The sequence below is a fragment of the Parus major genome, chromosome 2, assembly GCF_001522545.3.
Source record: "Parus major isolate Abel chromosome 2, Parus_major1.1, whole genome shotgun sequence".
Taxonomy (NCBI): Eukaryota; Metazoa; Chordata; class Aves; order Passeriformes; family Paridae; genus Parus; species Parus major.
This window is the reverse complement of record NC_031769.1, coordinates 103770124-103798068: the sequence shown is the minus strand read 5'-3', so window position 1 is coordinate 103798068 and position 27945 is coordinate 103770124. Positions and strand designations below refer to the sequence as shown.

Genomic DNA, 27945 nt, shown 5'->3' with positions numbered 1-27945 from the left:
GAGACAGTAACTACTACATATTTCAGGGGGTTTAAACATATTTATAATGGTACAGATCACACAAAACAGTCTTGAAATGATTCTGCCTCATTAGGATTGAAAGGATGGTCATTCAGGAAGTGCAGATTTATGACTGATGTGCCTTTTGTTTTGCAACGCCTGAGTACTTTTCTTGTCACTGAGACATTCAATTATTTGATGAGATTAATATTGAAATGGAAAAAGCAGAGCAACAAATAAACAGCCTGAATTGTCTTCCAGTGGCAAAAATGTGAAACACTTGCAAGGTTAGAGGTAGCCTACAGCTTTCACATAAAACTTTGTCTAATAGCCTTTTGCATTCAAGCCACAAGGGTAGAAATTGTTTCTCATCATGAGATTATTTAGATTATTTTGCTTCACTGGGAGCAGAATGGGTCTGTAAACAGCCCTGGGAGGGGCTACACAAGTTATTACGCCAGCTCAGTTCAAACAGAAGAAATAAAATGTTTCCCATGTTTTGAGGTTCTGTAAACCTGTGTGGAGTAGGGGTACCTCTAATTCTTTCTGTTTGTGGAATGGTCTGCAGCTAGGAAAGAGTTTCATAAAAAATGTTGCTATGTAAAGATTTGGGTTTTCACAAGAAGTGAAATTTAGGGATGTTTTGCTGCTCATGAGTGACTACATGAATCCCACACCTTTAAAGTGTAGTCTATCAGGTGCTCCTTCTTTATTAACTTTTGCATTTGTTTTTCTGATTCTGGGTATCACAGTTACACAGGAGGCTTTTACCTCCTTGCATCCCCAAAACCAACATGAGAAAAACAGACCAAGACTATCTGATGCAATAGCACTGAGGAGTTACAACAGAGAAAAAGTTTCAGGGTCTTCAGAGAGACCATACACCCTTTGGTGAATTGTCTGCCTGCTCCTTCCTAGGCTGCTAATAAGCCAGTAAAAAAGAGACTCTACTGTGTGTGCAGTCAGTCAGAGTGTGGCTTTCTGTATTTGAGATGATGACAGATTGCTTGCTAAACACCAGACCCAGGCTACAATAATGGCTTTGCTTTTTCAGAGGGACAGTTGCTCAATAACTTCTGCTTTAGAAAGCATTTTTCTCCCCATTATAACACTAATTTTTCACTGGTTCTTTTGCCCATTAAAGTTGCCAAAATGCTACATGCCATTTTTCCTAAATGAAGACAGAGTTGATTCTCTGTTTGTCCTGCCCTGCTGTCTTCCAGGCTGGAGCCCAGAAGAGCAAAGGTCCTTCAGCTACTTCTGACACTCCACTGGTATCTGTATAAACCTATGCATCACATGCAGTGACACTGAGGAGTTGGCTTTTCCTTCCGGCTCTAGGCACCTCCTTATTCAGTCTGTTTTGTCTACAGATAGTCACTGCCAGGGCATGGCTCACTCTGGGCACTTAGAAGGACCTTATGAAATCATCTGTATTTAAAAAGCAGGCCTAATTCAAGTGTTTCTGCTGAACCAGTGCCTTGACTAGCAGTGTCACATCACCTATGGCTCTTGTTAATTCAGATTTAGTGTAATATTTAACTGTTTTCCACAGTTAGACAACACACTTGGAGTTGGAAAATTAATATATATTATCAGTAATTAAAAGAAAATGTAATTTCTTCATTTTGCTGTCCAAATGAATGCAGTTTGTACTTCAGATCTGAAGTTTGTAAAACTAAACAATCATATAACAAGTATGTTTTCATGGTTGAATGAAATCTAACCCTGGAAGCTTGAGTTAAAATATAACCCTGAAGAGTCCAAAGCAAATGAAAACAGTAGTAATCCTATCAATAAGTAGTAGTCTGGCAGTTAAAATAAAAAGAAGTAATTATACAACAGCATATGGTATTTTCATTGTTCAAAGTGAAAAAAACCTCCCAAACCACCCAACTCCAGCAGCAGAAACAGAAGAGGTCTCTGCAAAAAAGACTGCAGGGTTAGCTCTAGGGCTAAGCTGCCATCCCATAGATAAACCAATGCAAGTATTTGCTTTATACTGGGATGGGATCTTAGCCTCCTTGCACATACACATCAAGTATGTGCAAAAATTACAGATTGCTTTATTCGTGTTTTAAAGAATAATTTGTCTTCTCAAAGCAGAATACTAAACTTGACTTGTTATTCCTTCATGTTTTGTTTCCCTGTTATTCATGTTATTCATTCATGTTTTGGTTTCGGGTTTCTCAAACATACTATGTAATTTTTACCACTAGTTTGGAGGTTTGTTCTGTGTTGACTTTGCCTCCCATTGAGTTACTTTTTTGCTTGCCATATTTAATTCACTGATTACTAGTTTTAATGTTTTAAATCACAAAGGATATTTAAATGCGAAGTAGGAAATTAAAGTTTTAAAAGTAGTTTTGGGCTTTATAAACATAAGTGTGGCAGGCAAATTTAATGGAAACTTAGCTAAGAGACTGAAAGAATCCCTGATGCCAGCAGAATTCCTTCTTTCACTGTAATATTGCAGTAAAAAAGACAAGCCAAATTCTGATACAGAGAGGCAAGTTCAAGAACTCTATACTTGTATTCTGAGTTTTGTTCTCCCTTTTAGGTCTGATCCTTTCTCAAGAATCAAAACTATTGCAGTAATTTATTTGAATATGTACTGTCAGCTGGAGTTTTATCTAATTTTTGTTTTCCCTGCAAATCAGCACGTGTGTACCTTGAAGACAAGGCACTTAAACTGCAGGTACAAAGGGCAGAATTAATACCTGACAAATGAACATTTACTGCATTTACATTTACATTAACATTGGTGTTACAGAAGGAATACTTGGATTCAACAAGACTTTTGTCCCTTTGCCTCTTTTCCTTGGCATCCAAATGTTGCAGTCACCAAGCTGGTGAGCAGTGGAGCAGTGGTCACCAAAATGTCTTAGGGTCAAGATATGCATTATCCACCTTCCTACAATCCCTTTTACATTTATTTGTGAAAGAGGGAATTCTTTTGTCCTTGTCCTGGATAGCTGTGATTTTGTACTGCTATGACAGAAAGAATCATCCCTAGTGAATGACTGCTCATTTTAAGAATGAAGTTTGGAAATGACTGAAGCAAAGTTTGAGCCTCAAGAAGAAAGCAAAGCCTGGGGAAAAGATGGTGCTAGGGGCTCCTATAGAGAAAGAAGCTTGAAAATTAAATTGAAATGAGGAAGACAAACTCCTCAAAAAGTCTTCTAGACAGATTCCTTATTGCTACTGCTTCCTCCACTCATGTAATCATTTGCCAAAGCAAGATAAAGAGCAGTAGTCTCTCAAACAGATATTCTGCATCTGATGCAGAGTGAGGGCTGAGTCTTTTGGGAAGCCCCAGAACTGACAGCCTTACATAAAACTCTTGAGGGAAATTCTGCTAAATCCCCGTCATTTAGTGGCTGGGTTAAGTTTGGGAAGATCCCATTCTCATCTGATGTAAGCAGATCTCTGTAGATTTATATCTGCAAAAGGCTTCCCCTAATCCCTGTGACCAAATGATCTTATATTTATAGATCAAGAATAAGTTTTTGAATCCTGGAAGGTTTTTTGTCCCTTAAAATCTGACTTCCAGAGACCAGTTAATTCAGGAGATGTATACACATACATGTACTGCATTTTTTTTTCATTTGATGTAAATTTGCCACTTTCTGTCTTCTTTATCATGAAACAGGATTACCTAAATCTCTCTATCTATTCCTCATATTCTCTCTTCTCCCTGGATAAATCTTCCATCTAAACCAAATAGCTTTAATTTTCTCCCACTCAAAACTGTGCCAAATCCTCTTAAATAATTATTTATCCTTTCTATTTCTACAATTTCCTTTCCTTTCCCTGGCAAAGGACCAGAGGTGATGTCAGCTGTGCTATGAGCGCAGCTGTTGGCAGCACAGGATGCACTGCATGCTAATCACATGAATATTTACCTAGCTGCTTGGAGGGGCTCTGAAGCTACTCTCAGAGCCATACTCAGGTAGTTTAGAGCTAGTTTGGTTTTCTCTGCAACAAGCTGTGAAGCCCTGTTATAATGCTCACAGTGATGTTGTTTGCGTTCCTTTTCACACAAGAAATTCACATTCATTAATGTATTATACCTGTAACTGCACAATAAGCAGGTATTTATATCAAAACAGTTCTATAAATGCCTAAGTGGCTATAGTAAATTTGTGATAAAGATTTATGGGAATTTTTAGCCATGTTTCCCAATGTGCCCAGCCAGTAACTTGCACAATGAAATTCTCTCCATTACTGGGTTTCTCAACTACCAGAATCTTTGAAATTACTGTTAAAAATGTCTAAATGTCTTGTTCATCACAGTTACTGTGGATAGTCAATACACTGAAACCTCCTGGTTTTTCTTCTTCCAGATATTTCAAAGTAATATTGATACTACATTTTGTTCCTATGATAAATAATATATTAGTAAGATATTCAGGGCTGTTGCACATGTTACATAGCTTTGCATCTTCCAGTACTCCTTCTGGGTGGAGGAATGATCATTTTGTTTTAACTTTGCTTTCAAATGTCTAATCTAGTTTCAAAATTTCAAAATTATTTGAAAGTGAAATTCTAAGGTTGTAGTTCGTTATGTATGTACAAAAAGCCAACATTGCCCATTGATATTTAGGCTAAAACGTGACAAATTGGCTAGCAATGTGTTTGGACTCCTGTCTGAAAGTAAAATGTTGGTCTCAATGCATACATACCTTTGTATCCCAGAATGGCTACTGTGATTGTTAACAAGGCACATAAAATGTATAATAAGATGATGGAGAACTTCAGTGCCCAGTTATTTTTACACTTGGTACATTGGCTCCCCTCCTGAATACCTGCAACAGAAGATAAAAAGAAATTTAAAACAATGGCAAAGAACACATTGCTGGGTTTGTTTCCCCATTTCCTTTCCTCTGTTTTCTAAAGAGCAAATTATTTATCTAAGCAGATGATGTTTATGTATGGGGTGCCTATTTGCCTATGCTGCCAGGATAAAACATCATGGTGGTTAAAATATCCGCTCAGTCAAACAACTACTTTGGGATTTCAGCATGTGTAAGAGAAATAGGTTCTGCTTCACTGGAAAACCTGTGGCTTTCCTGAGAGATGGCTATTTTCTGATTGTGCTAACAAGACTGGTGAGCTTTGGAAATAAAACCTTTATTAGCATCTCCTGGCAGAGGAGATGCATCACACTGCAGCAGCTCTTTCTTAGCATTTGGTATCCCTGTGGGGGCAATAAGACACAACAAATGTTCTGGTAGAAAAAATCCACAGAAATAAGAGAGCACTGTGAAAACCTGGTAGGAATAGTTCTGCTTTGTAACAATCACCACAGATAGTTGCCATGCAAACACTTTCTTTCCACAATGAGAGACACTTTTTGCATATTTTTGGGGGGCTCTGGAGAATATTATTTCCACAGAAAAGAAGGGGTGCTTTACTGACACAGCCATCCTTACATCCACAGAAAAAATGCTGGTGAATTTCTCTTTGTGGACAAGTTTAAGAAAAATGCCCTCAAATTGATGAAAGAAAACAGAGCTTTACTATTCTATACTCAAACTTTTTTTCAGAACGTCTTGATATCTTTGAGTCAACTTTCTTCTTTTGAGCTCCCTGGGAATAGCTCAAGAGCTTTGGAAGAATAGATTATTAATCAGAAGCACAAATGTGTAAAAACCTGAAAACTGGACTGATGTGCTGGAAGAAATAGGTGGGATTTATCCGTTTTTGTAATGTCTGTTAAGCAGGCCAGGATTAATATAACTTTCTGTGTCTGTCAGAAAATGCATTTCTTTGATATTTCACTCTATTTGTGTACTATTAGGGGAGTCCCACAGGAAAGCTTTAAGCTCTAATAAATTCTATGTACCAGATTACTTAACTAATCAAAACTTGCTCTGTAGCTTTTTATGAGTAACTTATATTTCCCCTGTGGCCTAATGCACAGATGATTTTACTTTTCCAAACTCATGACCTTCTGCAGAGTGTTTTTTTGTTTTTCATTTTTTTTTTAAGAGAAAAGCACAGGGCACTTTCTCTGGGTTCAAGAAGGATGGGTGACCAACATAATGAGTTAAGTCAACTGCATTTCTCTCTCCAATGATATTTTCCAATGACTTCCTTTAAACCTAAGGTACTTAAAGAAGGAAGGATTACCATATTGGAATGACTGAGGAAGAGGATTTATACAAAGTTTATGTGACAAAGCATTTTTTTCAATCCTCTCTGCACATATACTCACTGTGGCTAAGGCAGAAATCTTTTGCAGGTCTTTTCCACATTACATCATCACATGTTTTTTCTAAACTTTTTAGGTGTGACATCACATTCTGTTGCCATGTGATGAAAGTGATGTCATAGATTTGGGTTCCTTGTGGTTTAGGCACAAGACAAGCTGGCAACATCTGGTTCTTTTTTCAAGAACATTATGGGAAAATGAGACAAAGGCTTGTAAGCATAAACTCAAGAACAGAAATTCCAGAGGGTAAAGGCTTCTCTTCTGCCTGTGAGGTGGGAAGGGAGGGAGCTGGCACAGAGACAGGCAGTTGCATAGCCCACTTACTGGTGACATAGATTTGCAAGGGTGGTAACTCCTGCACCACCAAAGAAAAAGTGAAGGATCCATAATTCAGTAGTCAGGTTAGCTTATGGATCCTGATGCATGGGCTGGCTTGCTTTCTTTGCTTTACAGTCTCATGGAGTTTGCTGGTGAGGAAGCTCTAATTGCTGAAAAAGCAGGAAAGGGAAAGTGCAGTTTTCTAAAGGTTTGCAATAGGTATTCAGAGACTGAAATGATTTCACAGTAGGAACTTGGTGGTGTCTAGAGCACCATTTTGCTGGTCTTAGCTGGTGCTACTGGGCTCATTGAGCCCCTGTGCCCTAAATGCAAGGCTCCTTTGCTGAAGGGTTTGAAATTCAGATTCCAATTTGGTTGTCTTTGAAAGTCTCACATATCCAAAAACAAACTCGGGGCAAAACTCACATCATATTCACTTTCTACATACACAGATAAACAGAAAGCTTGATCCTTCTTATTTTAATGTTAATTGAAGCAGGCCTAGATCCTTATCTGGGAAGAATGATGGACTGCAGAGGTACAAAACACAGAGAAAGGCAGAAGTAAAAACAAAGCCTTTGGCAGCAATTGCACAATGAAAAGTTTCACTTGATAACTGTCTCATATTAAGATTACTCATTTTATGACATGACCTGCTTTCTGTCACTGTACTCCAGCTTCCTGGGTAGTGTAACGAGCTGAAACTTCATCAATGTCACTGGATGTATTGCAGTTCAGCATCAAGCATCATGTCTGTCCCAGTGCTTCACAGGGATCTATTTTCACTTGTCTCAACCCTCTCTACCTCTGCTTCAATTAAACAGCACTTCGACTTTTCAGAACTTTTTTAGTTTCAGTGTACTTCAAACTGACATCAGAACAGCACCCCAACAAAATCCAGACCTTTCCATCCTTTAACAGTCCAGCACAGTTGGTACCAATAACACAGGCACATCATACTAAAACCATCATACAGGCTGGAGTGATTCCATTAACTAACTGGCCTGGAACTGTGTATTGCATTCCTTACTGGGGCTTTCTGCCTGTCAGCCTAAAATTACATCTGACTGCCAATGAACTCCTGCTACCCTCATCTAACATGACCTGGGTCCAGGGCTGGAGTGAAAAACCAGGGAGCTCTAATAGGCTCCTTTGTTTTCTTTTACCTAGGATGCAGTAAAGTCTTTCAGAGAAATTATATCTGTTCTTTATTGCAAACATGTAGTGCTTAACTCTGCTGCTAGCAACATGTGAACTTCTAGTTTACTAAACATATAAAAACTACTAGAGAAATACCAAAGATATAGGTACCCCTTGAAGAAAAGATGTGGAAGACCCATTCTGATGTCTTTCTGAGCAATTAAATATATCAGGCTATATGCAAAGGCAAAAGCCAGGAATGCAATCCTCTCAGTATAGGAATTAAATACAGTGTAACCAGGACTCCCCAAACTCCCCAGCACACACTCTGACCTCAAGTTGCCCTGTTATTCTTTCCCACTACCTTCCTTAAGGATCATGCCCAAATAAGATTGATCTGATATAGGAGATGCATTTAGCCCATGTTGTGAGGACACATTTTTATTCAAAGCTTCTTCTGAAAAGATGTGATAGCCAAAATATTAGGCAACAACAAATGGAACACAATTAAAAATGGTTACTGTGATTACACAAAATCCAGCAGGCTGGCATAAAATCATGCAGGTTTACCACAAAAGCTGTGAGATGAGGTTCAAAAGAGCCCATGCTCGGGCTTTAATTTGGCAGAATTTCTCCAATTTTATCCACTAGACTTCTTGCTGTTATGACTGACATAAAGTTCAGAATTCTTCCAAGAGATTTATCACGTCTCATCTAGAAAGCTCTACACTAAATGGAAAGACCTTACACACATATCCCATTGACAGAACAAATGTAAAACCTACAAAAGGGTGTTCTTGGCAGAAGCCAGCTCTTCTCCATTTGTTAGTGATGCTCCTAGTGCAGCACACTTCTCCCTGTGTCCTGTACACGTGTTTTCAATGTTGGTCTGCTCCCAGACATTTGTCACTGACTTCCAAACCCAGGGAGCTGGGGTCACTACCACATGACGTGCATTTCTCACTGCCAATTTGATCAATATTTAATAAATATCAGATGGGACACAATGTGCCTCATTTCACTGGACACATGCTTTTTTCCATTCCTTTCCCTGACTTATTTTAATAAGAGCTCTGGTTTTTCTGCCTCACTGTTGGGAAGACATCTGGCCAAACAGACAGCAACCTAGTACAAAGAGATCCTGCTGGCTCACATGCTTTGGGGACCCCCTTCTCTGCAAACCAAAATGCTCACAAAAAAATATGCAAGTGAGACATCCCCCTGTTACCAGGCTTTGTAGTATTTGTTTTTATAGCATTGCATTCCAGTGACTGAAGACTTTGTTCTCATGCAGGGGGTATACATCTGCAGATTCTTTTTGGGCTCCAAGAAGAGGTTTTGCCGAAGGAGAAGCTGTTTTTTTTTTGGGTTTTATTTGTTTGGGGGATTTTTGTTGTTGTTTTGTTCCATGGCTTTAATGGGAGACTAAATATCTTTGCTCTTTGTAACCACCTTACAAAATCCCTGACTCCTCCACTGTATTACACTTCAGGAGCACAGCTTTGAACACTGGAATATGACATAGACACACTTTTTTCTTTCTTTTTTTTTTTCTGAATAATTCTCTTACAAGTATTTTCCTCTCTGTTATTTTCTTGGCTCTGGCTGCAGGATCATAGGTGGCCTCATAGTATTTCTGCTAACAAATCAATTTTGACAAAGATGCAAGGTTTCCTTCATAACCCTGACAAGAAATAAGAATAAGAATGATAAGATAAAGAAATGTAGTGCAGGAAATCAAAATACATTAGTTTGGAGGGATTTTCCCCAGTGTGATTCACTGCAAAGAGATAACATCCTTGAATTTCAGAAGGAAGACTGCAAGCCTAGTTTGCAGCCTTCAAATGACTGTTTTCACAAAGTTAATGTTTTCAAAACAGCAGTGGATCTAATACCTATATTTAAAGGGACCTGAGCAAACCATATTTAAACATCTAATTCAGGCCTCCTGCCCATAGCAGGGAGGCAGAAACTACATGATATTTGAGTTCCCTTCCAACATGAACAATTCTGTGATTCAATGTGTAACTAGGAGTCAAATACTGAGAGGTAATTAACATTGCTGAGTCGCAACAAGCTCCCCGTGGTGTCTATCTCACTAGCAAAAGTAGGTGATCCCATGAGGAATCCATCTCTAGGTTTAAATATCAATATGTTTTGAAAAACCTGGCTGTAAGTGCTTAAGTTCAGGCACCCAAGTGTAAAATGGTAGGTGTTTACTAATATGCATGACTAGCAGTTGTGAAAATAAGCTCGTCTCATAGGACAGAGAGGATTTTAAAGTTCAGGCATGTAACTGTTTTCATATATACATATACACAAACACATTTATGTTCAAATATGTGGAAAAATGTGTGTGTGTATGTTTTTTACAGAGCTTTGGTAACGACAAAACCCCAGCATATTGTATCAGCACACTAAGAAAAAGCAGGCAACAGCATCTTTGACAACAATAGCTTTGTATAGGTTTGAGATTACTGGATCCAGCCAGCTACAAAATTCACAGTGAGATTTTTGTCTTCTCTTTTGTATTGTGTCACAGGTTATTAACCTACCCATCATGAAAACAATTCCCATGATCCTTCAGGAATGGTTTTGTTGCAGTAAGCAAAACTGATGATTCGATGGTTCCTTAAGCTGGCCCACTCCAGAAAGCAATTGTTCTTTATAATGGTCACAAATGACAACATTTGAAACTGCCTCATGCCTTTTTAAATTATTCTTTGAGACAAAACTAATTTCTTCAGTTTAGAGTATATTCTCATACTGTAAAAGCCGTAATTTGAACTACACATAAATAGACAACCCTACATGTTTCCTAGCTAATATGTAAAGGTCCACACCTCCTCCCATTCCACAGTTTTGGCAAGCCCTGTCTCCACAATGGCAATGGTCCTGCTCACCCAAATAGTGCAGTGCTGGCTTGTGGGCAGGTGGATTGCAACAGCCTGCTTAACTTAATAGTCAGATTTTTACAATGCCATTGGAAAAAACATTTAGCACAAACATGCTGTCACTTCTTCTGGAATTTGCTAGTTCTGCTTCTGGTTTTGTAATCAAATAGGGATAAATGCAAGCTATTCTTCCTTTGAAAAAGTTTCTGGTTATTTATTAGGAAGCAATTAGAGTAGCTAAACTCGAACTCTAAGCAGTGGGCATGTACTCACCTAACTTGTGCCAGTTTTTCTATGCCAGGTGGAAAATCATGAAGCATGGCAGCAAGACAGGCTGAAACAGCCACTCTATATTTCAAATAAACACTACAAGACACAGAGCTTCTTTCTTCAAAAATTAATAAATAAATGGACCCAATGCAAACCATCTCCACAGGTTTCTACAGTGTCCAGCATAATCTGATTGCCCTGCTACACAGCTGGCAGCTGGTGCAAATAACCTCTGGAGAGAAGAAAATACCTCAAAAGCCCAGTCTGAGAATTTGTGCCTCATGAGGCTGTACAGCCCCTACCACGGCCAGTGGTACCAGTTCCCTGCCATTTTATCCTGAACTTCACATTCAAGATTTCTTATTCACCTGCTGCCCATTTTTTTTTCCAAGTACAAGGTTGGGGCAATCCCTGGTATATATCAACATAGGATGGGGCATGAGCAGATCAAGAGCAGCCCTGCCAAGAAGGACTTGGGGATGCTGGTGTACAAAAGCTGGACATGGGCTAGCAATGTGCTCTTGCAGCCCAAAAAGCCAAACACATCCTGGGCTGCATCAAAAGCACTGTGGCCAGTAGTGGAGGGAGGTGATTCTGCCACTCTATTCTGCTCTGGTGAGACCCCACCTGTGTACAATTCTGGGGTCCCCAGCACAGGAAAGACATGGACCTGTTGGAGTGGGGCCAGAGAAGATGATCAGGAGGGTTGGAGCACCTCTTCTACGAAGACAGGATGAGAGAGTGGGGACTGTTCAACCTGGAGAAGAGAAGGCTTCAAAGGAACTTTATTGTGGCCTTTTAGTACTTAAGGGGGCCTGATAAAGAAGATGGGGACAAACTTTTTAGCAGGGCCTCTTGTGATAGGACAAGAGGAAATGGCTTTAAATGATAAGAAGGTAGATTCATATTAGATAAAAGGAAGATTTTACGAGTGTGGTGAAACAGGAACAGGCTGCTCGGAGAGGTGGTAGATATCCCATCCCTGGAAACATTAAAGGCTAGGGTGAACAGGGTCTGAGCAAACTGATCTTGATGAAGAAGTCCTTGATTGCTGAAGAGCATTTGGGCTAGATGACTAACTTAAAGGGTCCCCTGCAACCCAGACTGCTCTATGATTCTTGCAGCTATATAATTATGTGGGACTTTCAGTTTGCATTCTAGGAGAACAACAGATTCCTAGACTCCTAAACAATAGAAGTGGGGAGGAGTTGTTCCTTAAGACTTCAGAAAATCAAAGACTCCACCAGGACTTCCATAATCCCACCTCTATAGAGCAACTCTTAACACTGAGGGGGCAATGCTGGGGCTGAGGCTGGCAGGGCTCACCCTGTCCCCATCCCCTAAAGTGGAACGGGTGCACTTTGTCCCAAAAGTCCAGGGTATTTTGGTAAACAGGAGGGATTTTCCTCTCTGGAACACCATGGGAAAACCCAGCCCTTGATGATCTGCACATTGCAGCCCAAAGCTCTGCACACAGGGGCCATCAAGCAAATTCTCCTCCACACACCAGACCGAGTTTGTTGGAGGCAGCGGCCACTTCCCATAAATCAGAATCCCACATCTGACATAATAAAGAGCCTCAGAGGGCCAACACTATTATCTCTGGAAAGCTTTCAGCATAAGAAATACTTTATTCTATGTAATGTACACAAACCTTTTCATTAAAGGAGGGGAGAACCCTCATTTTCAGTCTGACCATCATCTCTCACTTATTTATATAACCCAGCCAGCATTTTCTCTCTGGCTTTGTTCATCTTTGCAGCAGTCCAGAGAATCACAATGAATTGTCAGAAATGCTAATTATACACTTCAACAACCACCACCATTTAATTATATAGTGTTACCAAACAATGTCCTACTGTGATTAAACACTAAATATTTTAATTGAAAGGATACAAAAAGCCCAACCACAACACAGGGTAAGCAAAGACTGCTGAGTATCTGAACTGTATGTTAAGCAAATATTACAAACAGAGCTGAAGAACCAGTGTGGTGAATTTTATGAAAAATCACTGATTTGCAATAGCTTAAGGTCCAGCCATAACAATGTGGTAAGAATATCACACCAGCAGAGGGTCCAGAATCCCATAGGCTATTAGATTTAAGGACAAACTCAAACCAGAACAACCCTCAGAAAATGCTGGTGCTTCTAAATAACTGTCTGGAACAAGAGAGATGTGTCTGTCCTCAGTTACTGAAAATCAAGTAAGGGATCACTCAGTGCATGTCTCTGGAACTAAACCCAAAAATCAAATTAGGCTGTTCAAAATATGAGAGAAAAACTAGAACAGTTAAAAGAAGATAGAAATTAAGCATGAATTAAAGACCTGTTCAATGACAGGCAAGACAGCCATGATCCATGACAATAAAGAGCCTCTCTCAAACTCTGTCTCAATACAGAAGAACTTAGACTGATTTGCAAGAAGAAATAGAGCTAGATCTATAGGGAGATCAAAGCCAGATTTTTGCTTCCTAAACAAACAGCTTCCTAAGACAACCTGAAGACATTCCATTCAATGATTTGAATAAAACCAGAGGTTATGAAGCATTAGCAAAGTCACAGAAGGGATCTGTCTTTCAGGGTTTTGCCAGATGGCAAAGTAATGCCATTTTTGTCAAAGTCCAGGCCTTCCATTCTGAAAAAAATATGCTTCCTAATGAAACACAGATCCTAATTAAAATTATATAATTTGATGATTAATTTACATAATTTTCAAACTTAATTCAATTTACATTTGACTGAAAGGATGAAAAAAGGTAACTCACCCAAAGTGTATAGTTTCCCTAAGATTCTCTAATTTTATAACACCATATTCAGGTGTTAGTGATCCTAGTAATGGTGCTAAATGGTAAGCAGAAAAAGTGGTTACCTCCATGCTTTGTGGCTTTTGAGATACATTTCTTGAAGAGGGCAACATGATCCCCTCCATGGCTGTGAGTGTGGTAGGTGCCAAAGCCACAGCAGTGCCTCCTGTGCTGCAGGGCCACTCACCAAGGACAGGGTGAAGTCATCCAGAGCACAGGTGCAGAAATGATCCTCTTCACAGGAAGCTCTCACCTGTTCTTTTACCATCTTCTGAAAATTTTAAATTTAAGGGGAATGCTAAAAACACTGGGTGTTTTAAAGAACAAGAAACAATGGGAACTCCAGCCATGCCCAGCAAAGCAACATTTCTGTATCCACTGATGTTGCCACAAATGCATTTAACTACAGAAATTAAACTTTTTATGTGCCTTCACAAGTTAAGTGGAAGTATTTGGCAGCCATCTGTTCCATGTAAGTTTCTGTGCACACATGCACCTCTGACATGGCTGAGGCAGGTCATTCATTTAAGAGCATTGTAAAATACCACGTGTTACAGCACAGTGTGCTTTTAGACTCTTGTAGCTCATAGGAATCTAAACCAATTTTCACTCAGAAGCATAACCAGCATGCCTTTCTCATCAGGATTTTTTCTCTCATCTGCTACCCAGTGGAACAGAACAAAATAGAGTTTCAACCATATTTGATAGCATAAAAACCATATTTACCTTTTTTTTGTTAGAGAAAAATACAGAGATACTTTGGATGAGGTTTTCAGCAGGGAAAAAAAGTCACCTCAGACTAAATAAGTATACCAAACTTCATGCAGAATATAAAATCTGCAGTTGTATCTGTAACTACAGGTTTTATTACATTCCAGCTGAAATACTGCAATAAATGCTGGCATTAAGGAATTGAAAAAAAATAAATCAAGATTTGACACCTCAAATTAATATATAGACCTTCATACACCCTTTTCTGGATTTAGTGGTAATGCTCCTGTTGCCTTCATTAAGAAGCACTCTGATATAAAAATTACCTCTTTTCCAGCTAAAAAGCCTCTCTATGGACATTATTTGGAATTTTATATGTTAATGTATGTGAAAAAAGAAAAGGTGAAAGTGTTTCTATACATACTGTTACTTAGCAGTTACACAGACCTCTTATTTGGAAGGTGACCCCAATAATGAAGAGGGCCACGAGGAAGAATGCAGTAGGACCTCACAAAAAAGTGAGTTCACAAAACAATGGGTATAAAGAAGCCTGCTCTGCTCTTTTAATTATGCAAATTGCCACTTCTGATTAGCCTTTTCCCTATGATACCAAAAACTCTTGGCTGAGATACCAATAACAAACTGAGAAGAAAGGATTCTCATCGGCACTGCACTGAACATAGGTCACAAAGCCACTCACTATAAATTAATTCCTAAGTTCCCGAGGCTGAATGTTCAACTACAGGAGAGAAATTATGTCCAGGTATAAGCACAGTTCCTCTGGAGGTGTGCTGCTTACTCCCCTCAGCTGAATTGAGACTCAGCATTAAATCACCTCCAAAGGAGAGGAGCTGTCAGGGCCTGGATTTATTTTTCACCTCGCTGCCCTTCTAAAACCACTTGCTAAAGGTAGGGCTTTTTCCACAGAAATATTGCAGGCTTAATGGCAGACACAATAAATCCTGTTTCCATCCTCCAACATAATCAACCTCCCCCTCTGCCTCCTCTTCCAGAATCTTATCTTTTCAAAGTGGAAGTTTTCCTCTGTGAAGCTGGATCTCTAGGTTTTTATGGAATTATTATGACCCAATGCAGCTCCCATCTTTCAGTTTTCTCATTTTGTTGTTCCCCTTTCCCCCTCTCCTGTCTCCTTGTGCCCTGTTAGCTTCTCTGACTCCTGAGGCTCCCTAACCCTGGCTCATTCACACCTCATTAGCATCCAATTTCCTGGATAAAAAGCAGACTTAGAATGAATTCCTCAGGCAACCAGAACATTTTTTGAAACCCTTGTGCCAATGTGTAATGACTGTGCAATATAAGGAGCAAACAGCCCTGATAAATTGATTTTTTCCACCTAATACCATCACAATTTCTGGATTTTTCCCTGGTTAATATTCACCCTTACCTAGAGAGGAAACTTTTATTCTGTAAATTATACAAGAAGTTTCCTGTAGAGAGGTGGGAGCATGGCTGGCGAATGTAATTAGTTTTTCCTCCTAATAAAGCAGTAAGCAAATCTGCACTATCTTGACAAATTCTGGGAAATGATGAATTAAATCTGCTGGTTACAAGTGAGGAAAAGACATGCAGAAGGACATCCAGAGCACTGCAGTCACAAAGACAGGGAATTAACCAACAATTAGCCAACAAAGTATTACCTGCCTACATAGCACCTACCCTGCTGCCTTTCTAATGTCAATGCAATCATTGTGTTAAGTGGGTGAAAACTCTACTGCAATCCAGAAAATACAGAAGCTGACAAATCCAATAAATGGATTTCTACAAAGTCAACGACAGTAATAATAATACCTGCAAAAATAATTATCTTCCTGAAGCATATATTCCTTGTTACAATCCTTTTCCTGATAGCTTATGAAATAATGGAAAACCAAGTCTTTGCAAAATAATTTTTAACAGAGCCTGGCAGTTTTAGGGTCTCTGTCTTCAGAGCAGTAGAAGGGGAAGGTAGCTGCCATGAGGCCAGGGTCTCCTGAGATTCCACATCTGTAGATGGAAGACTAAGAATCTCAGAATCACAGAATCATTTTGGTTGGAAAAGAGCTCCAAGTTCATCGAGCCCAGCCTTTGACCCATCTCCACTTTGTCACCTACACCATGGCACTGAGTGCCACATTCAGTTGTTTCTTGAGGACCTCCAGGGATGGTGACTCCACCACCTCCCTGGGCAGTCCATTCCAATACCTGACAACCCTTTTGGTGAAGAAATTCCTCCTGATGCCCAGACTGAACCTCCCTTGGAGGGGGACACAGCTTGAGGCCATGTCCTCTGGTCCTGTCGCTTGTTGCCCGGGAGAAGAGGCCGACCCCCAGCTGGCTACAGCCTCCTTTCAGGTGTTTGTAGAGAGCGATAAAGTCACCCCTGAGCCTCCTTTTCTCCAGGCTAAACACCCCCAGCCCCCTCAGCCATGCCTCATAGGACTTACAAGTCTTTTAAGTCAGATTTAAGGTCTGACTTAAGTCAGGATTGAAGTATGATTTATTAGTCTTTAGTCTGGAAAGACTCAAGTCTTACCATGTATTTCAGTCTCATTGCTACAAGCTTTATCAGGGGATTGAGGCTGACAGTGAAAGGCTTAAATTGAACAAAATAATTTTCTTACCCAGAAGACTAAATGAAAAACTTAGAACTTTCCACTATAAAATGTATGTGTTTTAATGGACAAAATCCCAAGGCATTTTAATTAAAAGGCAGAAGGCATAATATAAATCTATAGTTACAAATGGGAATTTGTAAATTTTAATTCAGACAAAAAATTGTAAAAGAAACCTTGGGGTTTTTTTCCCCTAGCTGACACATAAATCTATTATTAAAAGCTCTTGTGAAAGGTGCAACCCCATGCAATAAAAACCCCAAACCCAAATATTACTTTTGTAATTACCAAATATTACTTGTGTTTCAGTGAAAGGAACCCAAGGTAACTGAAAATCTGGAGGACAACTATTCAGGGAATATAGAGGGAAAGAGAGGGAAGAAGGAAGCACTGAACTCAAACAGTCAATGTCGAAACTCATTTTGAAAAGTTATTCTGCCTGAAGTGAATGCCAAAGACTTTTGTACTGCAAACCTACTTTGGAACTTTCTCACTGGTTTCCATTCTTCTTCTACACTTGTAACTTTATCACACTTTTAGCTCTCAGAGGAATGTTGAGGTTCTCAAATAATGTCTATAATAATCAGTGTCCTTGTTTTGCTATATCACTAAAAATACAAAGAAAATAATCCTTTCTGAACTTTCTGTAAAAGGTGGCAAGAACTTATACGCTAATAATGACCATATTTGTGTCAAAACTGAATTTGAATTTCCATTCATCTTCCCCCCACCACCACCCCCCCAAATACAAAGATTTATTGGTCCTTGAAGGAAAAAAAAAAACAACCTTGAAACAAATCTGGGGTCAATATTTGACTTCAGGGTTAATATATCTTGCCTTTTCACTCTCAAAGAGGCCAATATCTGCTGTTATTTATGCCATACACTGCAGCTGCTCTTTTGAACTCCAGCAGAGAAATACATCACACCCTTGACCCATAGCCTTTCCAACTAAGTGTGGAGACACTGTAATTTATTTGTTCAAAGCAAGTGTCAAATGTTTTTAGCACTAAACTGCACTAAACACTCTTGTTCCTTATCACAGCTTCAGTTACACAAGTGCAACCTCTGTGGCTTCCATAGACTTACATGCAATTTATATCAGTGCAGGTGTATCACTCAGCTAAGGAGCTGGAAAATGTTTTTTGTTCCATGTCAAGCTAAAAACATAAAACAGAAGAGCAGGTGAAGCAGCCAAACTGGAAGCTCAGTGGAAACTTTGTATTAAAAAATTAACACGCACTATAACTATTTAGGGAAAATCCAATAAAATACAAAATAAATCTTCCTTGTGTCTTTGGAATCCACAGACATTTAGTCCCTGTAGTGCTCTGAAGTTTATATGTAATAGGCTGAAAAATAATTTTCACGTATTAAAAGTAAAAATATTTTCTAAAAAGTCTGTTTCTCAGCAGTTCTATTTGACTTAGTACATTTATTTCTTGGCTAGTTCTCGTATGCTAAGTTTTAGTTCAGTACAAATTTTTTCCATGGCTGAACTATATCCTCCTGAAAAGCAGAGCTGGAAATGTTGAAACCCATTAACTATAGCTAAAGGCACACATCACAAAAAGTAGAGTTCTCAGTGTGAGCAGAACCTTCTTTTTCAATGAAATATGTGCTCTGTTTGCTAAGCACACTTCATACCTCTTCATACTTTGAATCTTACTCCAGTCTCCAAAGGGAAGAACACATTGAACATTTGAACACATTTGCTGTAGCCTTTTCACTTAAGAGACTAAGAGTTTTCACTACTTTTCATGTTCCTCTTGTTCTGCATTTCTTTCCCAATCCACGAGAAAAAATGGCATCATTTGAACAATGCATCACTCTATTTAAATGGCTTAGATAAGACTTTAAAGCTGTGAAAACTAAGAGTTTCAAAAATGTTTTTAAGGAGAATTAATGTATTCAGTTTCTTCATATCCCACTATATGAATACTATATTTTACTGGTGAGATCAATACCTGTAAATTTTTAGATGAACTGTGTTGCACAGTTGTGCACATGACCCTAAAACAGTTTAAACTACTTGATACGTGTCCTGGTAGTTCTTGTGTCAAAAGATGAGAAAATATATGCCCAGCAAAAAGTGTTACACTCCTATAAATTGGGTAGTATAATTTGTTATGCAGGTTCTTTTCCCCTCCTTTTTTTGCTGAGTGCTTTGTTAAAGAAATTTAAATACACTTACAGAAATTTCCTCTAAGTGTTCTGCCAAGGTGCATGAGCAAACTCAGGTCAGAATTTTACTGTCCATGGATAGAAGCCAGAGGATAGAAGAGCACTTAATTTTTAATCATTATTTCATTAGTTAGTAAACTGCTTAGCTGCTCCAGAATATTTTGCATTGTATGAAAATGGCATGCAGCTTTGCAGGAAATCCTTCTTTGGCCTCTCTCAGTCACAGACTCAAAACCTTATAGGTTTCCCAAGGGAGCACAAAACTTAGCACATAGCTAGACATAACGATGAGTACAGGGCAGCCATTCAAGCAAGCTGAGTCACAGGATAAACTGGGACCACATACAGGAAAGTGAGTATCAGGGTATGGAGGAGTATGGTGGAAGCAAAATCACAAATCCTGTGTGCTGTGCGTGGAGAGCAGTGGCTCCAAAAAAGACAACGAGTGAGATGACAAGAAGGCTACCAAAGCATTCCCACCATGATGTTAAGGATAAAAGGGCAGAGCCAGCTTCTTGGCTTGCTGCACGGAGCTGGACCAGCCTTGGGCACCTCAGCACTGATGAGAACTCAACACAGGGAATGGAAAAGCCCAGCTCACTGCTGCGGCTTCCAGCCTTCTCATGCTGGAGACAGTACTTGGAGGCTGGACAACCTTGGACCAGCTCTACAGCTCAGGGCTAGGCCAGTCATTCCAAGACTGAGAGAAAAGATCTCCTGGAGCTGGTGACCAAGGGCAGCTCCTGATGGGGTCAGGAGCCTTGAGGGCCACTGGCTCCAAGGCAGCACATACACAATGGAGCTAATGACCCTAATGTCCCTTGTGGCGAGGCTGCAAGTCACACCAGGTGTTTCCACCACTATGAGTCTTACCAGGAGCCTGGGGTTTACAGTGAGAGGCTTAAATTGAGCCAGATGCTTTTCATACTTGGAAGAAAACGTTAATTAAAAGAAAACCAGAAGACTTGGCTGGAAACTTGGGCGCTTTAATGGAGCACTGTCACTAAAGGGCACTCTCATGAAGAGGTAGGAGTAACACACGTTCCTGGCAACAAGCTGGAAGCAGAGACTCCTCTTGGAAAAAACGCAGAAATTGAAGAAGTGGGGGTGATTACAACTGGAACAAATTACCATCACAGGGGATTCCCTGTACTTTAATGCCTTTAGATCAAACCCGACTCCTCATTTAAAAGATGTGCTTTAGCCAAAAACAAAGTCATTGGACTTTGTACAGGAGTAACTGGATAGAATTGCACAGCCTATCACACACAAGAGGTCAGAGCAGTTAAGTGCCTTGGCTCTAATCCCTACAGATGGAAATACGTGTGGCTCTGCTCTGGCCTGCTGCACAGAAAATATACACCTCTAGGGGAAGTTCATGGTGATGACAAGAAGCCTCACTGCCCCAAGGGGGATGTGTCTTTCAGATCCAGCTGAGCTCAGAATTAAAACAGATAACCCTCCCAGATGTTTTATGGCACTTGGATGGAGACAGAAGATGATAAGGTTCAGTGTATGTTGGAACATGAGAGGGTTTGGTTTTTTTCTTATAAAGCAGGTAAGAAGTCTGTTCAAGAAACAAAATAAAATGAATCCAAAAGAATAAAGGCTGGAGGCTAATTAAAAGCCTACTTATATTAATACAGGGGGAGAAACTGCTCAGGGATAGTTAATTACGTTGAATCATGGCTCTCTAATACTGCCAGAAAATGCTAAGAGCTTTGATGAGCTATCTTTGACCCTGTTTGTTAAACAGAACTACCACATTGTTGCTTTTCCCCAGAGTGGGCACAGACATCTGCCTTGGGAGGCAACAACCAAGTCAAGTATATGTCTCTTATGTAGGGGTGAAAAGACACATTCCTCATCTTGACCTTTTTTGTTTCTTTAAAGCTGGTTCTTCCAGTCTGCTGGACTTTCTTCAGAGCTCTCAGCCAGATTCTGGAGGAACATTCTTTTTACCAAAGTGCAACTTTTCCCTTGAAGAGTATAGCGAGTACGGAAAAGTACAAGGGAAGAACAATATTTCAGCCAATTAATACAGCCTTGCAAAACATAATCATACTAAAATTTTTACTATTTTTACTAGTATGATTTACTATATAAACTAATGAAAGTTTTCTAATAATGCTAGTGTCTACTAAAAAAAAACTCAGTATGGAAAGTAAGGCTTTAGGACCTGGATATGAAATAGAAGCATTATCTAGAAAACTGGAAAGGGCTAACTTGGACAGGCCTGTAGAAGCTGTTTATTGAAGTACTACTTAAGATGAAGCTCACTTGACATTCACAGGAAACTTCTGAGATGCAGCTGGTCCCTGCAGTCCCTATCCTGAGTCTCTTCTGTTGTATTTGCACCATTACTTCCAGAAATGAATGAAATGCTGCATTTTGGGACAATTTAGTTACAAGCAAAAAAGGATAATGAATGATACAATAAATCAAACACCAGAAGATTGCTAAAAGTACTGGACAACTGTGCACAAAAGCTTAAGCATTAAAACATGTTTTCTTGCAAACTTTCCTTTATTCCTATGTGCTGGGAAGGTTCCCAGAACTTGCAAGAGAACAGAGACAGAAATGGGGGGCTTTTGTCAGCTTTTCAGGGCATAACAGGTAATCAACACATCAGCCTTTTACAGCCAAGAGAACTGCCTCCTGTGAGCTGTGTCCTGGATCATTCCCCATGTTAGTCACAGCCGGCTTGTGCTCTGCTTCCAGCCACGACTGCTGCGCTGGGGAAAGGGGTAAGGGCGCTTTTGGGACTCTGTCACAGAATGGGGACAGTCACTGCAGGGAATGTGTGGCCACCTTCCTTCAGGACACTGCTTGAGGGATGTTCACACTCTTCTGCAGCCTGTAGGTGTGCTACTGTTTTAGCACCTTTCTCCAGTAGGCAGCAAACTGCTGTGGAAGGCTGAGCACACATATATTATCCCATACAATCCAGTCTAACACTTATTAACAGAGAAAATGCCGCTGTAATACTGAGGGTGCTTCTTAAACGAGCACTGTTACATTTCAACAAGGATGCTTTAATGTATTGCAAAAAGGAAGACTGAGGGCTTGTGTCTTCTTAATTCATCTGAACAGTACCTGGCAATCTTACAAAGTGAAAAAAAACAACATTGCCTTGAATTTTCATTAAGGCTCAGTGTTTGGATTCAGTGCCAGTTCTCACTGACTCACCCCATCTTCAAGATAAGTTGCAGACTAATCTATTTTACTTTCATACAGCAGTGAGGCCAAATTACCTTTGAACCCGCTGCGGTGGAGCCTTGCAGAGTTAATGTCATCATGCAGATAAAACTCAGCCTAAAATTTGCTGTGCTGACTGATGTCCATTCCCTGGTTTCCCACCCTTTATCAAAAGAAAGAGAACAGCCCATCCTTCAGCTGTGTGTGAAAACCAGCAAAGACACAAGTTCCAAAATCTGTATTTTTTACTTAGCTTGATTGAGATGCTTTAGTGAATGTACATTTATTTTAACAGATTGAATTTGCTTAGCAGCTATTACAGACTAAAACTCAGCTCCAAAAGATTATTACCATGAATTAAGACATTTTTCTGTAGTGAAAATTCACCTCATAAATCAAGTCTGGTATTCATATGGCAGCACAGATGCACCAACTCAACTTGCAGCTGTAGGGACTCAGAAAGCAGCAGAATTTGTCCCTAAATCTGCAACTGTTTGATGACAAAATGAATGTATTTTGACTTTCAAGAGAACAGATTATTGGAAGATAATACAGAATTTCAGGATATTTAGTCCAGAACACCACTGCTGGTAAAAATGAGGAGGCAGTGGAAATTAAGGGGTTTTCCTAGCTCTGCTTGTATTGCAGTTTTTCAAATATATGTTCCTCTGCCTCCAGCATGCTGGTCAGCAGGACAAGCATTTCTTCAGTACTGACACACCATTCGACTGTGTCAAATATGGAAAAGAGTTGGTTTTGCCCCACAGGAATGCAAAGCACTTCCAGGTCCAGGGGAGTTACTAAATAAACAGCCTACATTTCAAAATTACCTGGGAACTCCTGCTGAAATTGGGATCATTCATCAAAGAGAGAGTTTAAAATTAAATACCTGGTAGGAGGTTAACTGAAGTTGCTGGTGGTTCAGCTCTTCTGAAATTTGGTCTATTATTACTACATAGCCAAGCTCCCTGTTTTGAAGACTCTAGACTAATCTCACTTATTTTTGTCAATCAAAAATGGCTGAGAGCCTGATTTTGGCTGACCAGACAGAATAAAACCAAAAGCTCTAGAAAAAAAAGTTTGTCCCCTACATGTGTGGGATGAACATAGAATTCACAAGAAAAAAACCTCTGTGATTCTGTGGCCACAGAAAACAGAAGACTTTTTTTTCTATAATTATTACAATTTTTCCCAACTGAAAATCCTTTATTCACAGTAATTTTTTCCTCTGATTTAGATTTTTAGCATAATCCAATTTTCAGCCTTAAAATATGCCACACTGGGCATTCTGTTAAGCCTGATGGTGAATTTTGACTATGCTATTTTGCATTTACACCTTTGTCCTTAAATACAGACTGCCAGTCATGCTGTCTCACCTTAAACAGCACAGAAGCAAAATTTGACTCCCATCAGGTAATCGTTTGAAATACGTGGTCCCTCCAGTGCTGAGATACACTAAACAAAGTCCAAACTACAGATTGTCCTTGGAATTTTCTGCTTTCCTGACCAATTTTTTTTTACTTCTGAACCAAAGATTTCAACTCTTACATCAATGTGAATCCAGGATTGGTTCAGTGTAGTAACTCTAGATCTAAATTAGTACAAGTGAAAACAGACTATGATACTACAATTAAAACATTACTTGTTGAAATGGACTGTAGAAGCCATGTCCAAATTTTTTGTTGCAGTAACATAGTTTGTGGGATATTCAAAAATAATATTCTAAAATTCAGAACAAGAACTGTGTTAAAAATCAGCTTATATCTTCCCAGGACTCAGTCTTTCTGTAGCCCTTCCTGCTTCCCTGCCAAGACAGTGCTTCCAGGAACACCCTGAGAAACTCTGAAAATATCAATATAAAGCCTGGGCTGTGGGGAATAATATCATTGGGAGAAATTAATGCAAAAGAGTGTCTTTTTGCAAATTCAACATTCACAATTGGAATATCTCCTCTATATAAAATAAAGAAAAGCTTTCCTGTAGGGAATTACAACAAAGTGTTAATTTCCCACATAGTTTCAAAGGGGTGCATATCAACCGTTCATTCCTTGCTGGTTTATAATACATCTCACATTTGTAATTCAGGCTGAAGTTGTCATTAAATCACACAGATTCTTTCTTTAGAAGTTTCTACAGTTAGCTTTCTCCACATTTTTACTACTGAAATTCTGGACCCTAGGTTGGCCACCCCTAGACTCAGTGATTAAAATCCCTTTGCCACTGGATTCCTTACATTTTTTTGGTGACCTCTTCCAGAAGAGCTCCAAAGCAGCTGCTACCTCCCTTTCCCCCATATGACCCCCTTCATATTTCCTGCACCCCTCTGCTATGTTCCACTTCCCCATCTCCACAACACACACACAGGTTTGTCAGTAACTCCAGATGTCCTGTGGAGTCATCCTCCCCTAATCCCTCTCTTTTCACACCCTGGCCTTCCCCTCCCTCCCCTCACTTGTAAAATTTCTTATGCACAAGGGAATCTCTCCTTTTCTCAAGAGCCAAGCAGCACCTGGTCCTTGTGCCAAGAGCCCCAGACCTGCTCCATCACATTCTTCCTCTTCTGACTCCCCTGCAGAAGTCCCTGGTGGCCTCAAGATCCAGTGGCTGCACTGCACATGAGTCTGCCACCTGGCTGCCCTCTGGGTCAGCTCATGTCACACACACCCCTGTCCTTAAGCTGGAAGTGATTCTGGACAGGGACTGCACTGAGTATGTTACTGTTTGAATGGTGTGACCTAAAATGTATTACAAATGACTTGGTGAGCACAGTACTTATAGCGACTTTGCCTGGAGTCTGGCAGTGAGGGCTTTGAAACACTACAGAACAAAGTTTGCTAAAAACCCACCCCCCTAAACTTCCTCCTTTCTCGATCCCTGAAAAAGCAGGAAACACAGTCAATCCACCTATTTTCATGGCAATACCACTTCAACAAAAGGTTCAGAGGAGTATCTGCCTTCCTCACATAATGTCGTGTCATGTAAGGAGGCTGTGACAGAAACAGATGTGTATCAAAAGGCAGCTACCACCATGCTGATACCCTTGTTATCTGAAGGCTGCAATTGTCAGAAGTTTTGTACAGGCTGCAAGCCCACCTGGTTATTGAATGAGGACACATCAAAGAGGCACTGAGCCAGAAACAGTCTGACATCAAGCCTGCATTCAGCACCACATCCATGCAAATGGCAATATAATCTCCAAAAAGATGCATGAGGATGTGGAGAATGTGTTGGTACAGCATAAAACATCTGGCAATTGTGGTGGATCTGTGGATCAGGGCTGAAAACCCCACCAGAGGACACAAACTTTGGAAAACACAGAGGAGTCAGAACTACAAAGCAATTGTGAGGCAATTGGCTTTGCTCATCCAATAGTGTCCTCTTTTAAAATATTGCCAACTGAATATGAAAGGCAAGAGCCCAGTCACGTAGGACAGATAGGTGACCGTGTTTTAGCAAGCAGGGAAGGCAGTGTGGGTAACCACCAGAGACTGACAGTAGGAAACCCTGTAACTGAGGAGAGAGTAAATGAGGAGAGAGAAAATGAGGAGAGAGAAAATGCAATGGCTAAGTCTGTAAGCAAAATTAGAGATGTGGTATAACTGTCTGGTGACGGTACTGGAATAGTTTATGCTGTTTCTGCATCCACTCATTGAGCAACTGAAATGCAATAAAAAACTGGACAGAACAGATGAAAGGATGATAAAAACTTTCCATAAAATGAGGGATTAAAGAAAACATAATTTTACTGAGTTTATCAGAGATGAGACAGCTCATTACTTAAGCTGAGTTATTCATGCTTTGTTCATAAATGAAACCCTTTCTGAAAATACGTGGCTTTCAAATAAACAAAACATGGTAATAGCCAATGTGGTGGACAGTGAAGTTAAACATATTCCAAGTAGACACAAACTGATAATTCTTGTAAGAGATGATGACTAACAATGGAAAACAGTGAAAAATATATAAAAAGGGATTTTCTGCTGCATGAAATGTTAAGAACTGGTCTCATGTCTTTTACTAAGATATGCTTTAGCTAAAGGGGAAAAAAAACCCCATGGGCATTGTTTAGCAATTCTGCTGTCTTTTGTATTTTGTAAAAGGTCAGGTTCCATTATCATAATGGTCCCCTCTAATTGTAAAGTTATGAGCCTATGCATTTTTAAAGCATTCTATGCCCTTGACAACCATTAATTGCACCAAACTATATGACTATAAAAAGGAGTTTTGATGGACAGGCTGAAGAGGGTATCTCAAAACAGCCTGTAGCCAGCTGCTTGTGCTTATGAAAACCAACTTAACAGCAAAGGGCAAACATATAAATGCCCCATGGATAACCTTCGGTGTACACAGAGGCTGCCCAAGTCATGCTGGGATCTTCTTTGGGTAGAAGATCAGAAAGGAAAGTTGTAATAATATGCCATGCTTGTTCTCTTAATGTATTCAAAGAGATGTTTATCTGAATTCAGTTTTCTCGTTGCACCAGGAAAGTCACCCCAGGTACCTCTCTTGCGTGCAGTACCTGTGCTTCAGCTGGGACTTGTGCTTGCAAAACTAGGTGTGTCAGGCCAGTCACGTTCAAACTGTGCCTGAAGACCTGGCTCCTTGCACCCTCAGACAAGGGGTGAGCTCCCACAGGCATGTGCATCCCCAGGGTGCACCTTCAGCTTGGGAGCTCACCTCACAGGAGGAACAAGTGCATTTCTCTTGGGAAATCTGGGACACAGCAGAAACTGAAGAGGCACCAGACACATAAGGCAACTGATGAGCCCCTGAATGCCTCAGTGATTTCTTTTAATTTCTCTCCCTCTCTGGCCCCTTAAGGAAGGGTGGGGAGAAACTTTTCCTCTTCTACTGATGTTTCAGGGGGAAGAAAAGGGGTTTTAAAATATTGTGAGGCAGAAGAGTGAGCCATTTAAAAGGAAACTCCAAAACATACAGAAAAACTGTTTTTAAAAAAAATCCATCCCCACAACTATTCCAACAGGTTTCAAAGAGCTCACTGGATTAATGATGCCTGCAAACACTTTTCTAACTAGATAGTTCACTCTCTCCTTGAACACTGAAACAGCTTTCATTTCACCTTTCAGTTTGCTGCGAACTCTTGTAATTAAAGAAAGAATATTGACATGGTCTTTGGCTTTTTAAATAATGCCAAGAGATGAAGTTTCTTTATATTACTCCACTTGTGCAGTATTAGCAAAACCCCAAACCTCCCTAAGAAAGAATGGAAAACCTGTCTGGGGAGGCTGACAGATTTCTTTTGATGCCTTGCAAATGCACTGCCCTCCTGCTCGTGTATCAGAGCTGATAATGTGAAACACAGGGCTGGGAGCCCCAGGTTAGCACTGAGCCTCTCCCTGCACTCCCAGCATTTCTGCACCTGTGAGATGAGCGCAGGCACATCAGCTCAGCACCTTTGTTTTGTGTCCTCCTGCCTGGTATGATGAAATACATCCTTCAACACTTAGGCACCCTCTAAATAGTAAGACTTATCCATATGCAAGTTTTGAGAAAGCTTTTAGAAAGGCACTGGCAAAATGTAAAATGGACTTTGAAATTACATAACATTTCTAATCCTGAAAAGTGAGGTGCCACT

General features: G+C 40.0%; 1 protein-coding gene across 1 annotated transcript in view; it reads right to left on the bottom strand.

The window, feature by feature from the left end:
• The window catches only part of COLEC12 (collectin subfamily member 12), a 92323-nt gene that overhangs the window by 11070 nt on the left and 53308 nt on the right, over window positions 1–27945 (bottom strand). The window contains exon 3 of the mRNA XM_015616472.3: window positions 4686–4808. Coding sequence (XP_015471958.1) covers window positions 4686–4808 — 123 coding nt within the window. The remainder of the gene's footprint in view (window positions 1–4685; window positions 4809–27945) is intronic.